Source organism: Sapajus apella, unplaced genomic scaffold (genome assembly GCF_009761245.1).
Source record: "Sapajus apella isolate SASKATOON/1434 unplaced genomic scaffold, GSC_monkey_1.0 scaffold125, whole genome shotgun sequence".
Lineage (NCBI taxonomy): Eukaryota > Metazoa > Chordata > Mammalia > Primates > Cebidae > Sapajus > Sapajus apella.
Window position 1 is genome coordinate 3,343,121 of NW_022437065.1, and position 17,106 is coordinate 3,360,226.

A 17,106-nucleotide genomic window follows, 5' to 3' on the forward strand; every position below is an offset into this window, starting at 1 on the left:
TTGACATCCGGGTCACGTCGGCTCCACCCTACTTAGGTGACGTCTGATGTCTAAGAACGTTGGTGCTTGCGGAAGCAGCCACTCTGAAACCCTTAGGCCGTCTTTGTCCCCTAGACTGAGATCCTGCCAGCATCCGATTTGACTTTCCTCTCCCAATGTACGGGCACTTTTTTTTAATTGCACACATGTACAAGGTGCTCAGGGAACATTGCTTTAACCGCGTATGTTCTTTGCATTATACAATTCTATAGTTACTGGTTCCTAAGCCCACACACCAGCTGTAGCAAATTGCGGTATTAGTGAAACGTGACTGCGGGCTGCCTGCGGATGCCAAGCTGACCCCAAGCTCAAAATCCCCAGCCACTGGATCACCTAGAAGGGGGCGTTTGCCTGTTTAGGGCAAGACATCACTTGGATTCTAGAGGGTTGCACACCTGAGCTTGGATAAGGGCATCCTGAAGCACCCAGCAAAGGTCAGACGATAATTATCTAGTAATTTTGGTTATATGATAATTAGTACTCCTTGCACATGGAAGTCTAAGTTCCAAAGAAGTGCCACAAAGGTCAGAAGGCATTGGATTGTCAACTCCAAGTGACAAGTCAGGTCAGTTTTAGTTGTTTTTAGTGAGCTTTCTGAGCTTGGAAAACATGTCAAAATTATGTGTAGTTAAAAGCCTCTGAGGAAAGAGTCTAAACGTTAAACATTCCCCTGACTGTGGTTCACAGCAAAAAATGCCCAGTGTTTAGGAGCACTAGCTCAGTCAAACTGCCCCTTCTTAGCAGTTTGATCTTAACAACCTTAATTTGATCTCAGGCAAATTACATTTATCTGGGCCTCCATTTACTCATTTTCAAGAGGAGGATATTAATAACCTACCTCATTGGGTTGTTGTGAGGATTAAATACACATTGAAATACTAAGAAAATGTCTAGCACATAGCTCTCAGTAAATACTTGCTATTATTTTATATTGACCTAAATGTGCCCTTTCATCATTCAGTTATATTTCTAGACAAGGTATTTTAACAAATCACTGGCCACTTGGAAGTGGAGGCAACTTACAGAAAATTGTGAGCATATCATGGCGCACCTCCTGGCGTTGTGCAGCACAGTGCTGGCTGCCCTCTGCTAATTCTGTTTTAATAATCTCAATGCTAAATCCATCCTAAGTAAATTCAAATCACATCCTTAGACACACTGTCCATTCTCAAACCAAATGAAAAAAATTCCACAAGAAACAATGAAATACATGTTAACATTTTCCCTGTGTCCCTTGAATATAAGTTCTCTTAAAATTTTCTGTATACTGATTTTATATCAAGAACACTTGGATGATAGATAACTATTACGGTAAAATGCAATAGGCATTTCTTTTGGGGGGAAAAACTATGAAAGGAACAGCTTTTTTAACTGAAATTGGATCAGAATCCAGAGTAGCAAAGTTATAACTTCTTGAAGTTTCATCAAATTAACCACAGTCCAAAGAATGGCTGTCAGCATCCTTTGGCTGAACAGATACTGTGTTAATTAGAACATAGTTATTAGTGGTTCTTAAATTCAAATATTTTAGCTTATGCTTACACTTAGCTCACTCAGTTAATTTTCAAACATAAGGTGTGGCTCCTGTTATTAACTTGACATGTTCTGTTGAAGCTCCCACTTTTCTTCTAATTCCAGTACTTTTATACATTCTGAAATGGCATTTCAGCAGATGGAAAAATGAAGGTGGCAAATCAGGACCAATTTCTTATTTCAAGGTTAAATTAATAGTAAACCAGACTATTAACGAAAATGTCTTTATGAAAATTAACTAGAGAGAGTTGGTAGTTCTCTGAAACTTTGTATAAAGTTTATTTATTTCTGTAAATACTAAAATCACATTGAAAACACCTTAAAGTTAAGTCCCAACCCAATTATTAGAGAAAATCACTATGGGCATCCAGTCCCTTTGATTGAACCTGCGTAACAAAAGAGGCAAAAGACATGAATTGTGATGAAACTTACTATTCAAATGCTAAATGTTTTCAAGCTTTAATAAGGTATATATCAATTCCAAGTACCAAGCATAATATAAAAATTCAAATTCATGAGTTTACTCTTAGTAAGCATCAAAAGCAAATTCCGTTCACTGAATCCTATCTTCCTCTTGATTGACACAATGCATTCAGAGATGAGTTATAATTAGGAAAAAAGAGAGTCCATTGAATGCATCATGTGTAAAAATGCAATTAACATTTCAAAACCACATTAAAATGGAAAATACCTAAAAAGTTAACTCTTAATAAAATTATTTGAAACAATATTATCCTGCAGATAAAAATACATTTCTTATATATACATGTAGATTTCTACATGAAAGAAAAGATTCAGCTCCAAATAGAAAAGGGCTGACCCTTGATAAAGACATCTTAGATTGCCAAACTGATGTGATTACCACTGTTAAGAACTAAAAACAGAAGGATAAAAAGGTTAAGTTAAAGGAAGGATAAAAGTTTAGTCAACTGCTCCCGAACAGTGGCAGAGTTGGGTGAGAAGTGGGAGATGAAGGCAGAAACAAGACAAAGAAGAAAGGCAAAGAAGGCCTCAACTCTGATTGAAAATGAGTGGAGAACCAAGCAAAGTTGAGAACAGATATGATACAGTTGCAGTCAGATGCTTGAAACTAGAATTTGGTAGCTGATAGTTATAGAAGCTCAATTAAATCATCTTAAAGTGGAATTAGACAAAGCATATACATTTTAATGGAGAAACAGTATTACAGTGACCAGATAACTCAGCACGGTATCATTTGAAAAACTTTCCTAAATAACATGAAGTTGGTAAAAGACCTTTGCATCGGATCATGTTCTTTGAAGCTTAAAAAAGTCCCTGACTGACTAGGAAGACAGCACAGTGCTCCAAAGAAACTCTGCAGAGATGTATCAGTACCAAAAACTCCATTTGACACTGGACAGGCCCAGAATCCTGGATTCTTCAAAATGAGGAGAATGGACCAGGTTTCTTCCAAGCAAAACATTCTATCATTTTGTTGACAATGAATTAAATTGAGATTGTTTAGAAAAATCCCAATTTTGGTGGGGAAGGCAAGGAGGAGAAGTAAGATAAAGAAAGCTCACAGAAACTTCATGCAGGAGTACAGCATTAAACTTCTTTGTTTCCTAATTAATGTTGTATGCAGAAGTATTCTGTAAACTAAATTTGCCTGACAGAAAAGTTCCCACATCCTCTTCAGATGAGAATGATTGCATATGGGATCCTATATCAATATGAACCACATACTTTCCTTCTCAAAGACTAAGTTCCTTATTTTTCACCAAATCCTATGTACTGAAAGACAACTGAGGTGCTAAATGTTAACCACTAGTCAAGTTAGGAATGTCTGAGAAAATAAATTAACCTTGACATAAAGAAGATGTTTTTGGTCAAATTTCAGACATGTATTATTAGAAATTAATTACTGGCTCCATTCACCAGGTTAAAGATGAAGGGAGGGCCTAAGCTGTCTCTAGAGTTTATATACACACAAGTGAGTGTCACTGTTTTGTTTTTTACCTAGTTTTATTAAATATTGCTTCCTTGGGGTGTGTTTATAACAACTCCCAGAACACTTCATGTGAGGATTCAAAGCGGTCATATTAAAATACAACTTCAATATAAAGTTTATCACAGTTTTACAGTATTCAAAAATGACAGACCTGCCTTAAAAAAACAAAACAAAAACCAAAAAAAGGACTATTACACCCAAAACATAAGAAAACAATTAAATAAACAAGTTTGGCATTTCATAACTTTATAGTATAAAACAGAATATTAAATCTATTACTGGCAAACGGACACTGATTTATTTCCTACTTTGAAATGTGTCCCATTTAAACACACTATACAAGTTCATTATACAAAAGATTGATGATCATTTTGATGAAAGAAGTGCACCCTGAAAATTTTTGCCAGTTTAGAATATTTAGCTCTTTAAAAAAAAAGTCCTTTTCCTTTTTTAAACTGAGGGCTGAATTCAGATTTATTTTTGTTGTTTTGTCTCATCTGTCAGCCTTCCTGGTTTAAAAACAATAGTGTCTATGGACGCCCACCAGGGGGCAGTGTAAGATTAGCCATTAAATCACGAACAGCTGCAAATATTGTGCATTCACCTGCAACAGAGAAAAATGGTCATTAGCTATTCGCAATACAGGAAAGATGATGTTAACACACCGGTGGGGGAAGGGGTAATTAAATCTAAAATTAGTAAGAACTCGAACTATCAAAATAAAAGAATTTTAACTGCCCAGATTATTGGGGATTAAGCTGTGGTGTTAAGTATCAGATTATATTTGGTTTGGGTTTTTTTTTCTCAGGAGGCAACTTGGAGCAAGTCCCAGTTAGGTTTGAATTTAGGAAGATAAGCCTAGAGTTCCTGTTTAGAAACACTGTAACATCAGATAAGCCTTTGAAGTTGGGCTTTAAGGCTGTTGAGTGCTTATGGGCATTTGGGATCTCATGAAAATATCTAGTTTATATTTATGCATTAGTTACAACTTTGGTGGTATCTTTCAAACGTTGCATTAAAACCTAGATAAAAATGTCTATGACAGCCGCTGTCCAATAGAACTTTTTGTAATGATAGAAATGTTGTATAAGTGTGCTATGGCTACCAAGAACTTGTAATATAGCTAGTGTGACTGAGGAACTTACTTTAAAGCTTTATTTAATTTTAATTAAATTTAAGTAGCCACATGCTGGCTAGTGGCAGTTATATTGGACAGTGCAAGTCTCTGACATCTATTGGAGTTTTCTCTCAAAATTCAAGGAAATGGTCAACTTCCAGAGTTCAACATATTAATTAAATACAAAAATAATTTTTCTTAAAAGCACTTCACCAGAAGAGAAGTGATGGGTGTAGGAGGTGGGGTGGGAGACTGAAGTCTGGTGCACCAACAATCCAAAAACAAGATTTGTGGGTGGGGAAGGTGCTGGCGATTCATCCTCTCAACTTCCCCTTTGCTCAAATAAACCAAATACTCTGCTTCTTGTAAATATTACAGGTATTTAAATATTATAAACCAAAAGCTGGATCCCTTCCTCTAGAGCATGGTCTAAACACTGTATACAATGGCTGAAAGTGGGAGAACTGAAGACCTCATATGAACCATGGCCTTTCAGCAAAGGGCAGGGTGTGCAGTGATCCTGTACACTTGAGAAGGTACAGAAAGAAAAGGAAGTCCAAAGGTCTGCCCAGTCCAAGGGGTGGAAAAAAAGGAAAACACTTCCAAAATATCTCAACAATTTCTTAAAAGGAGAAGTGATACTGTTTTTTAAAAACATATTTTCATTATTGATAGGCAGGAAAACTTGCTTGATCCCAATAGGATCAAAACATTTTTCTTTTAATTTTAAATTCCACAAGACATAATACATAAAAACACATAAGATAATGATAGCCATCTGCTTGTGAAGGAATGGTGTTCAAGGTTCTACTGGACTGTTACTTTGAGAATTCTGATAGCTTTAAACTTTGATTCTTGAGGATCTATTTTTAGCTGAAAGAAGAGAGAAGTCAAAGGATGAAAGCAGAAAATTTTAAGAAGTAGAAATATTACAACAAAAGCAGCACACCCTTCTCTACTGCCCAGTGTGCCCAGTGTATTCCTTATACACTAAAGTGAGAACTTGCCTACCTATCCAATGTGGGGAAACAAACAGCTAAACATATCACTTCCCTTCTGAGTCCTAGTTTAGAAAACTTTGGACACTGTAGTACCTAAAAATGTTTCAGAGAACAACTTTCCCTCATTTAAAAACATAATTGTTATTTAACTGTTCTAAACAGAGAGATACAGAGAACTTCCTTAATATTAGAAATCAGCAAATTTTAAATTTAAATTTCCTTAATATTAGAAATGAGCAAAATGGAAGAAAAGTTCTCTTTGCTGAGCTTTGTATTTTGTAACCCCAAATTTAGCACTGCCAGGAGTTACATGTTAAGTGTAGGCTACTCCATTATAGCAGGGACCTTGTTTATCTTTCTAGAAACATTCTGATTTCCTCGGAAATGTTCAGTTTGAGAGCTTCATTGTGCACATGGTGAAAAGGTCCACTTGCACCCACCTGACACTTTTATAAGAAGCCCAAAAAAGCAGTGATGCCATTTGTATCAGCTTTTATTCTTCACAAAACATTTAGAAGATACAGAACTTTTAATGGTATTATTCTATTCATGATTGAAGCATGAAATATGAGAAACCAACATGCATTTCAACTTTGTGATGTACAGAGTGGCAGGTATTGATGGCAGGGCAGGAATTCACAGCCATGGAAAATTCTATCATCCTAACCTAGGGCTTTGTGGCAATGTGTGCTATAAATACAAGCTTCTGGCATTAGCAACTGGGTCAGTCCCAATAGTAAATCACTAACAAAAATAAAGTCCAGGCAGCAGAGAAATGGACAAAACTGAAAGCCAGTGAGAAAGGAAGAAAGCGACAGGCAGACATTAAGAGGGCCACAGCAACCAGAGCTCTACTACTAGGACTGGGTGGTGGAGTAGGTAAGGAAGGAGAAGAGAAGAGGAGAAAGGGGGGTCTCTCAAAAGAACTTTTACAACATATATGCAATAAAATATTGTCTACTGGTCATGTACCTTGTCGTGGAGGATTCATCTCTGCAAACCTCTTCAGAATGTTGCTGACCATCATGGGAGCAGCAACAGAAGAGTTCTGCTGTCTGGGAATGTCTGCCTGCTGGGTTGTACCTGAAGCCATGTCATAAATGATTGGAACTATAATACTAACAGGTTCTTGGGGAGGGACCGATGTTTTCTGAGTTAGTTGAAGCTGTATACACACAACACACACAAAGAGAATAAAAACATCATAAAGCATCTGTCTAAATGTATCAAAGGTACTATTCATTTACTAAACTTTCAGATTAAGATAAGCAAGCAAAAGAAAATTACACATGACAAGAAAAGTGACAAACAACTGAATGTTATGGTTAAGATGCAACTGTGCCACACAATTACCTAGTTCAATATATTTCTGTTTATTACTAAAGGAACCAGGATCCCATGACATCTATGCTGACAATTAAGGAATCCTGGCCTCTATTTGGCAGCAAGAGATAATTTATACAGTTATCCAAAAGTTGCTCTATTATCCTCATGTGGCTTTTTCCTCAGAAGCTCTGTACATGCACAAATGCTGGGTGGTATACTTACAAAAAATAACATTTTGGATTTCAGCACCACAGCGGGTGTCCCAGGAGGTGCAATCGGCGGTGCACTGGGAGGGATGGTCAGGCAAAACTGAACATTCCATTTTAGCTGTGTTGCCTGGTCAGGGAACTGTTTTGGGGGGCGGGAAATCAAGAGAAAGGCATAAACATTTAAAATCATATTCTAGTATGGGAGTCTGAGAGGTCAGAATTTTATTTTATATCCAATTATTAACAGAACATAAAAGTTGATAACCTGCACTTTTTCAAAACAAATATATACAAGAAGTTGATAACTGAAAAATCAACTGTGGATTTATGTAGGATTTTCCCCTTGCTTCCCTCCCACTTCGTTTATTCCTAAGGCCTATGGATTTGGCTTCTGCAATGTCTCTGACATCTATTTCCTCCTCTCTATATTCATTGAGGCCACCATATGCAGGGCTTTGTTACTTCTCCTGTGCTCCCCTAACAGATCTTTCCAGTGGCTGCCTCTTCCTATACCACCATCAGACATAAGTCCTACAACATGGTTCTACTCAAGCTCACAAATGTTCAGTGCCATTTAGTGACACATGCTGTTCCCCCACCCACAACTAAGGACCAACACCTAGCATTCAATGTCCTTCTTAACTGTGCCAATCTAGACTTTGCAGTTCTGTTTCCAACTCTTTCCCTAAACAAACTAGTCAAACTGTGTGAAAGATTTTTAAATTATATCCACTGGTGCTTTTTTAGCCACAAAAATATTTACACCTTTAAAAATTCAAATAGATTTCTTTTTGACATAAATAATGTTTCCTACAGCCTCTTAGATCAGAGGCCAAATGTTGAGACTATTAGCAAAAGAACACTGTTGCCCCAATATTTATAGTAAAACGCTAACTAGAAAAAGGAGTAAGGTAACTGAAGTTACTCAAATCAACACTAGAAACATTAAAATGAAAAGACCACTGTAAGACTGAAAAACATATCAGCTGCCATCTGGATTCCATCTATATAACTGCATACTTTCACAGGAAAGAATTCAAAATCTCCTATTCAGAGAAGATAGATTATTTGATAAATGGGCATCTGAAAAAGTTGGATCCATACCTCCTCACATTTGACACCAGAACAAAATGAGACCCTGTCTCAAAATAAATAAAAATATAATAGATCAAAAATTTAAATAATTTAAAAAATGAATCCATATCAGTATTAGAAAAAAAAACTTTGGGAGGATTATTTCAAAATCTAGGAGTGAGAAGGTCTAACAATCCAGGAAAACTTAAAAACCAATATTGATACATTTCATTATTTATTTAAAAGAAAATTTTACATAGCTAAACCTACCAAAAGTCAAGTCAAAGCACAAATGACAAACTAGGAAAAAATATGTACAATGAATATCCCAAGGGACTAACTTCCCTAATGTATATACCAAATTCCTACAAATCAAAAGACCTAAAAATCCTATAAACCAGAAAGACCCAAAGTCTTTTAAAGACTAATAAAACTGTTAACAAAGATGTGGGAAACAGCAAGTACTCTCATTGCTGGTGGGAATATAAACTGGCATAACCTCTATGGAGAACAATTTGGCAAAATCTACCAAAATTAAAACTATATATATATATCCTTCGACCCAGCAATACTACAGGTATACTGGCACATCCATAAAAAGGGTCTTTATTGTGGCACTGTTTCTAACAGCAAAATATCAGAAGAAACCAAAATGGCCATCAAATGGGGACTACTTAGCAATTTTAATACATTCATCTAATGAAATACTAAGTTTTGTTAAACTAAACAAAACAAAACAAAGACATCCTTTATACACTGATATGGAAAGATCTCCAAGATTTGTTCAGTGAATAAAGCAAGTTGCTCCTCCATTTCAAGCAATATGCCAGGCTAGATATCCTGGAAATCACTTTCACCACAAACACGAAAAAATACTGAGGACGGAAAGCCATTTTTTTATTTTTTATTTTTTGAGACAGAGTCTTGCTCTGTCACCCATGCTGGAGTACAATGGTGTGATCTCGGCTCACTGCAACCTCTGCCTCCCAGGTTCAAGTGATTCTCCTGACTCAGCCTCCCAAGTAGCTGGGATTATAGGTGTCTGTCACCATGCCTGGCTAATTTTTTGTATTTTTAGAAGAGATGGAGTTTCACCATGTTGGCCAGGCTGGTCTTGAACTCCTGACCTCAGGTCTGCTTTGGCCTCCCAAAGTACTGGGATTACAGGCATGAGCTACCACATCCAGCCAAAAGGCATCTTTTTAAATGCTGTTGTAGATTGAATGAATTATGCACCTGAAAAAGACATAAGTCCTAACCCCCAGCACCCATGAATATGACCTTATCTGAAAACCAGGTCTTTGCAGATGCAATCAAATTAAGATGAGGTCATCAGAATGGTCCCTAATCCAATATGACTGCTGTCCTTTTATAAGAAGAGAATAGACAGCCAGAGACACACACGGAGAGAACACCATGTGATGACAGAGGCAGGGGTTGCAGTGATGAGTCTATAGGTAAGGAATACCAAAGTTCACTGGAACCACTGAAGCTAAGAGAAACGCATGGAATAGATCCACCCCTAGAGTCTTTAGAGGGCATGGCCCTGCTGACCCCTTGATTAAGGATTTCTGGCCCCCAGAACTGTGAGAGAATACATTCCTATTATTTTAAGCCACTCAGCTTGCGGTAATTTGTTGTAGCAGCCCTAGAAAACAAATACAAATGCAGATTGCGCTATGCAGAAACTAAGGGAAATCTCCAAAGGGCCAAAAACAGATATTCAGTGCACTGAAGGCAGCTGCTGCCCATGGAGCATCCTGCTGTCACTTTGCACTTCAGATTGATAGACTGACTGATTTTTTTGGAGACGGAATCTCACTCTGTCAGCCAAGTTAGAGTGCAGTAGCACGATCTCAGCTCACTGCAACCTCTCCCTCCTGGGTTCAGGCAATTCCTGCCTCAGCCTCCCAAGTAGCTGGGACTAGAGGCATGCACCACCACACCTGGCTAATTTTTTTGTATTTTTAGTAGAGAAGGGGTTTCACCATATTGTCCAAGCTGGTCTGGAACTCCTGAGCTCAGGCAATCTGCCCGCCTCGGCCTCCCAAAGTGCTAGGATTACAGGCATGAGCCACCGTGCCCAGCGTTTTTTTTTTTTTTTTTTTTTTTTTGAGACAGTCTCACTCTGTTACCCAAGCTGAAGTGCAGTGGGGTGATTTTTCTGCCTCAACCTCCCAAGTAACTGGGATTACAGTTGCCTGTTACCACACCTGGCTAATTTTTTGTATTTTTAGTAGAGATGGTTCAAGACCGTGTTGGCCAGGCTGGTCTCGAACTCCCGACCTCAGGTGATCTGCCTGCCTTGGCCTCCCAAAGTACTGGGATTACAGGCATGAGCTACCATGCCCAGCCAAAAGGCATCTTTTAAAATGCTGTTATGTATTGAATTGTGCACCTGGCCTGCACTTCAGTTTTAATAGCAATTCAGGACACAAAGTCTAGGACCATTAAAGGTAGGAAGCCAGATTTTTTTAAATTATGTGTTATAAATTTATACATGAACCATCTCATAATAAAAATGGAAAAAAAGTACAAAACAGGATGTGTAAATGATACCATTTCATTTAAAATATTTATGAGAAGGCCGGGCACAGTGGCTCATGCCTGTAATCCCAGCACTTTAGGAGGCCAAGGTGGGTGGATCACTTGAGCCCTGAAGTCTGAGACCAGCCTAAGCAACATGGCGAAACCCCATCTCTACAGAAAGAAAAAAAAAAAATAGGAAAAATTAGCCAGGCATGGTGACGTGTACCTGCAAGTCCCAGCTACTCAGGAGGCTGAGGTGGAAGAATCACCTGAGCACCGAAGGTCGAGGCTGCAGTGAGCCAAGATCGTATCACTGCACTCCAGCCTGGGCGTCGGAGTGAGACTCTGTCTCAATCAATCAAAAGTTTATGACAATATTATTTGCTATGGGTAACCCCCCATATAGGCACCGAGGAATGAGAGCTAAGCAGAACCCTGGCACAGTTAGGGCTTGAGGAATATCTCACTTTATAGTGTTACTACTCAGCTATTTCCTTTTATATAATCCTTTACATAATCATATATTAGTTTATAGAAATAGGGCTTGAAGTCTCCCTTTATATAATCCTCTATATATAATCATATAATAGTTGATAGTATGAGTGACTGAAGAATATTTCCCTACATATATACCTATAATTATATCTTAGTTCATAATCAGAGGAATGCCTAGAGTGGACACAGTATAGAGCATTAATTAAAGATAAGCAGCTTATAATCGGAGAAATGCCTTGAGCAGATACAGTGCAGAGCATGAATTAAGGGAAAAACAGTTATACCAGGACAAGAATCCATGGCCCAGGCGGCAGCGTTCAGTATCGTAAAGATACCCACTGTATGGCAGGCTTGGGGTGAGAGCCACTCCTCCTGATAAAGGAGTTGTAGGACCTTGCTCCAGTTCTTGTGGAAGGCTGCCCTCAGAATGGCAATCCACCTTGGTGACTGTGAACTTTATCAGCTCTTGTTACTGTGCTGCTTGAAACGAATCCATTGGAAGCTGCCAGAAGGTGGCGGTAACCTTGACTGTTCTGTCACTGCTATGTGACTTACAGCATCCTCCTATAAATCTTAGAAGTAGTTTCCCATAGATAGAAGTATCGCACACTGCACCCTCTTCACTTTGCACGGCCCACCTTCAAGCCTCGGTGACCTAATGGGGGTGGACCCCTTACTGCACATGGCCCTTGCCTTCGTGGGAACGGGGTCCTTGCCTTCATGGGAACGGGCCCCTTGCTGCGCGCTGTCCACCTCCTGGCCTAGTGACCTAATGGGGGTGGACCCTATGTTTTATTGCTCACGACCCTATCACTATCCTTTAAAGATGATTTCACTCACTGCCCTGCCCCCTAACCTACACACAATAAATACTCATGCTTCTGGACATTCAGGGCCTCCCCAGCCTCGCTTCGCCAGCCTTGCTGGCCTTGCCTGACTCTACTTATAGGTGGCGTGGCCTCCCGAGCCCAGCTGCATTTTCTTTGTGCTTCTGTGTCCTGTCTCTTTATTTCTCGGATCCTGCGCCTCAGCGCAGCATAAGGCTCACCCCACGACCCTGTGGGGCACTCAGCCTTACATCTGGCTCCCAACGTGCCTTACAATTTGCTGTTATGAATAGACCATCTCTGGAAGGAGAGGCAAGCCATAGCAACTCTGGTTGGCCAGAAGACAGTTGGACAGGGATGGAGGGAACAGGGTTAGCTAGACAGGAACTGATGAGAAATTTCTCACTATATTATCTTGTTTTAAATTCAAAAGATACAACAGAATTGTGTTACCTATTCAAAGATAAGTAAAATTTAAGTTAAAAAATAAAAATTTAAGGCTAGGCGCGATGGTTACGCCTGTAATCCCAGCACTTTGGGAGGCTGAGGTGGGTGGATAACAAGGTCAGGAGATCGAGACCATCCTGGCTAACACAGTGAAACCCTGTCTCTACTAAAGATAGAAAAAACTAGCTGGGCATGGTGGCATGCACCTGTAGTCCCAGCTATTTGGGAGGCTGAGGCAGGAGAATCGCTTGAATCCGGGAGGTGGAGGTTGCAGTGAGCTGAGATCGCGTCATTGCACTCCAGCATAGGCAACAGAGCAAGACTCCGCCTCAAAAAAAAAAAAAAGAATTTAAGAGAAAAATAGAAGAAACTACATAGATGGGTGAAAACCAATAAACACTGTTCCCACCAAGTCTAACCTCCTCAAACAAACCTTGCTAGAAATGTGTATCTCTGTAACTTACCAGCTCCAGCTTCATAATGTGCACACAATCCCTCAGGATGTGTGTTGGAGCTCCTAATAGCTTGGTGAAGGCTATTAACGTATTAGCTTTAAATGGTGGTCCTGCAACCTACAGGGAAAATAAAGCAAGTTACTCTTCATTCTACCTTAACCATTCTGTTTCATTAATTATATTCAAATTATGCATTATTAAACACATACTCTTGTTTCAAAGAATTTCTCCAAAACTTGAAGTTCATCAGGTTTCCATTGTCCTGCATTTTCAGGTGTCACTTTTAGCTGAAGTGTCTGATTGGTTTTGGGACTAAGGGCTACTCTGCATTTCAGTGCATCCGTCTTAAACATGATCACTCCGGGTTCGTTGGAATTGATCAGCTGCAGCTGCAAAACAAGGACGCATCAAATTAACATGTAAGTCAAAAAGAAAATGATGTTACTGAGAGAACTGTTCCAAAAGAAAAACCACTAAGTTGATACCTATTCCAAAACAAAGGCAGCTACAGCACTGACCATCAAAACTGCTAGCAACACTGCAAAAACAGATACGATCAGACATTATGTGCCTCTTGATGGAAGAACATAACACTACCTATGAAGTATTCTTGTAAAACAGCATCAAAAAACTTGAGCCTGAATTCATTCAGTAGCTTGATCTAGAGGACTGACCAATGTGATAGAAAACACAGGGATCAAAAAAAAATTCAATGATTCCAAATTGTATAAGGATAAAGAAAAAGAACTACAGGGGGGAACCAATAGTTTGAAGGGGATTTAGAAAAACTTATTTGGGTTCTGATTCAAAGTGTAAAAAATGAGACAGCCTAGGAAATCTGGATATTAACTAGATATGTGATGATAAAGAAATGTTTTCTTTAGGTATGAGAATGGTGTGGGTTATTTTTTTCTTTTTTTCAAAGAGTCCATACCTTTGAGAAACGCATGCAAAAATTTTTATTGAGGAAATTATGTCTGAGATTTGCTGTGAAACAATCTAGGGGGAGGAGTTACAGATGAAACAACACTGATATGAGTTAACAGCTAGAGGTGGGTGGTGAGAGCACAGAAGTTCATTATACTATTCTACTTCTGTATATGCTGAACATTTTCTACAATATTTTTAAGTGGCACATTAGAAAAAAAGAATACAGAGTACAATTACAAAAGGTTAGATCTGGATTAGGCTCTTATTCTAGCCCAGGGGTTGACAAACATTTTCTGTAAAGTGCTATGTAGAAAAAGTTGCAGGTTTTATGCACTACATGGTCTCTGTCACAACTATTCAATGTTGCCACCATAGCTGAAAGCAGCTATAGACCATACATAAATGAACAGGTATGGCTGCGTTCCAATAAAACTTTATTTACAAAAACAGGTGGTGAGGACAGCACCAGGGGCCATAGTTTACTGACCCCTGTTTTAGCGGAGTATGTTGATTATGCACCTGAGCAAAATGAAGCCAAAGAGCTGAAAGCTTACACAGATGGTAAGTGGCATAACTGAGGCTAGATCCCAGGTCTGATGATTACCATTTTGAATGCTAATTTTAGTTTATTATTTTTCTTTTGAATGCTAATTTATTAAAAAACATTTCCCCACCAAATCTTCATGTGAAGGTTGCAAAATGGCTTCGCACTAAGCATGGAGTATTTTAAACATTCACCATTTTTAGTTCTTTCTTTATTTTATTGTACTTTAGGTTCTGGGGAACATGTGCATATTATGCAGGATTGTTGCATAGGTACATACATGGCAAGGTGGATTACTGCCTCCATCTCCCCATCACCTATATCTGGCATTTCTCCCCATGTTATCCCTCCTCACCAATCCCACCCCCTGCTGTCCCTCCCATAGCCCCCCCCCAACAGACCCCAGTGTGTGATGCTTCCCTCCCTGTGTCCATGTGTTCTCATTGTTCAACACCCGCCTATGAGAGAGAACATGTGGTGTTTGATTTTCTGTTCTTGCGTCAGTTTGCTGAGAACGATGGTTTCCAGAACTCATCCATGTCCCTACAAAGGACACGAACTCATCGTTTTTTATGGTTGCATAGTATTCCATGGTGTATATGTGCTACGTTTTCTTCGTCCAGTCTATCATTGATGGGCATTTGGGTTGGTTCCAGGTCTTTGCTATTGTAAACAGTGCCACAATGAACATACATGTGCATATGTCTTTATAATAGAACAATTTATAATCCTTTGGATATATACCCAGTAATGGGATTGCTGGGTCAAATGGAATTTCTATCTCTAGATCCTTCTCTCTGTTGCCCAGGCTGAAGTGCAGTGTCACGATCTCAGCTCACTGCAACCTCTGCCTCTTTGGTTCAAGTGATTCTCCTGCCTCAGTCTCCCAAGTCGCTGGAATTACAGGAATGTGCCACTATGCCCAGCTAATTTTTGTTTTTGTTTTTTTGAGACAGAGTCTCGCTCTGTCTGCTCAGGCTGGAGTGCAATGGCACGATCTCAGCTCACTGCAACCTCTGCCTCCAAGGTTCAAATGATTCTCATGCCTCAGCCACCCAAGTAGCTGGGATTATAGGCACGTGCCACCACGTCGGGCTAATTTTTGTATTTCTAGTAGAGATGGGGTTTCACCATGTTGGCCAGGCTGGTCTTGAACTCCTGGGCTCAAGTGATCCACCTGCCTCAGCCTCCCAAAGTGCTGGGATTACAGGAGTGAGCCACCGTGCCTGGCCTCGCATGAGCTACCACCATGCCTGGCCCTTGCATTTTTCAGTAGAGATGGGGTTTCATCATGTTGGCCAGGCTGGTCTCAAACCTCTGACCTCAAGTGATCCACCTACCTCGGGTCTCCCAAAGTGCTGGGATTACAGGCGTGCACCACCATGCCTGGCTAATTTTTGTATTTTTTAGTAGAGACGGGGTTTCATCATGTTGCCCAGGCTGGTCTTGAACTCCTGACCTCAAGTGATCTGTCCACCTCAGCCTCCAAAATGTTGGGATTACAGCTGTAAGCCACCGCGCTCATCCTGTTCACATATCTAAAAAGCAGCTTTCATCCTTGTAACCATAAATAATTTTCTTTAAAAAATTTTTTCTATTTTTATGATTTTAGAGTCTCACTTGATCACGCAGGATAGAGTGTAGCAGCATGATCACAGCTCGCCGTAACCTGGAACTCCTGGTCTCAAGCAATCCTCCTGCCTCAACCTCCCAAGTAGCTAGGACTACAGGTTCATGCCTGCTAATTTTTAAAATTTGTAGAAAGAGGGTCTTGCTATGTTGCCTAGGGTGGTCTGGAACTCTTGGGCTCAAGTGAGTCTCCTGCCTCTGCCTTCCAAAGTGCTGGGATTACAGGTGTGAGCCACCGCACGCAATTATTTTATTTCAGTAAAGACTCAGACTCAAAATCAGCCTGCCTGCACGGGCACTCCAGAAGGCAAATAATTAATGGTATGCTGTTCTCTGCGAGGCCGGATCCTGTGCACACCAGTCGTATGTGCTGCAGAGACCTATCTCAAGGTCCATGTTAGCCACATCACATAGAAGCCACAGCATAGCAAACTGTATAATGCAGAAATATGTTAACATAAGAATGGAAAAGAAAATAATGGAGTCCATTTTTAATGCCAGGGTAGGGTGAAAAGCACATTTCTAACAGGCTCCTTAAAGGAAGGAAGGTAAAGGAATGTCATGTTAGTTCAGCTCCTATCCTGTAGGACAACTGAGCATTTTACCCTTAACAATCACCACGTAGAAGGTCACTAGGTACCCATACCGTTTCTTGTTGAATAATTCTTTGAAGATGCCGTCTCATGATGACTGATCCAAGGAATCTCTCAAGTGGAGAACAAAGGTAACTACCTGCCAGGCCGGGCACGAGGCCTGGCGTTGGAGAGGGCAGCAGCAAAATGTTCAAGGCACTGTGAGTGAGGATGGTAGGTATGGATGCCGCCCAAGAGCGCTGAGGTAGTTTACGAGGTGGAGGCATGTTCGTTGGCATTGTTTGGGAACCTTTCGGGAAGGAAAACAGGTTATGTCATTTACAAACACATACCATCTCATTGCCTCCTGTTTTGCTTTCATCATAAATCCTTGATGTTCTAAATCA

At 39.8% G+C, this 17,106-nt stretch overlaps 1 protein-coding gene across 4 annotated transcripts in view; it reads right to left on the reverse strand.

Moving 5' to 3' along the window:
- Positions 1 to 1,827: 1,827 nt before the first annotated feature.
- MED14 (mediator complex subunit 14) overlaps positions 1,828 to 17,106 on the reverse strand; it is an 86,695-nt gene continuing 71,416 nt past the window's right edge. For 2 of the 4 annotated variants that reach the window (XM_032261669.1, XM_032261668.1), the window contains 6 exons: positions 16,774 to 17,009; positions 13,234 to 13,413; positions 13,034 to 13,141; positions 7,211 to 7,336; positions 6,635 to 6,827; positions 1,828 to 4,148 (listed from right to left, as the gene is read on the reverse strand). In XM_032261669.1, the coding sequence (XP_032117560.1) occupies positions 4,075 to 4,148; positions 6,635 to 6,827; positions 7,211 to 7,336; positions 13,034 to 13,141; positions 13,234 to 13,413; positions 16,774 to 17,009 (917 nt within the window). In that variant the 3' untranslated portion in view covers positions 1,828 to 4,074. The remainder of the gene's footprint in view (positions 4,149 to 6,634; positions 6,828 to 7,210; positions 7,337 to 13,033; positions 13,142 to 13,233; positions 13,414 to 16,773; positions 17,010 to 17,106) is intronic. The other 2 variants (XM_032261670.1, XM_032261671.1) reach the window with 1 other exon arrangement.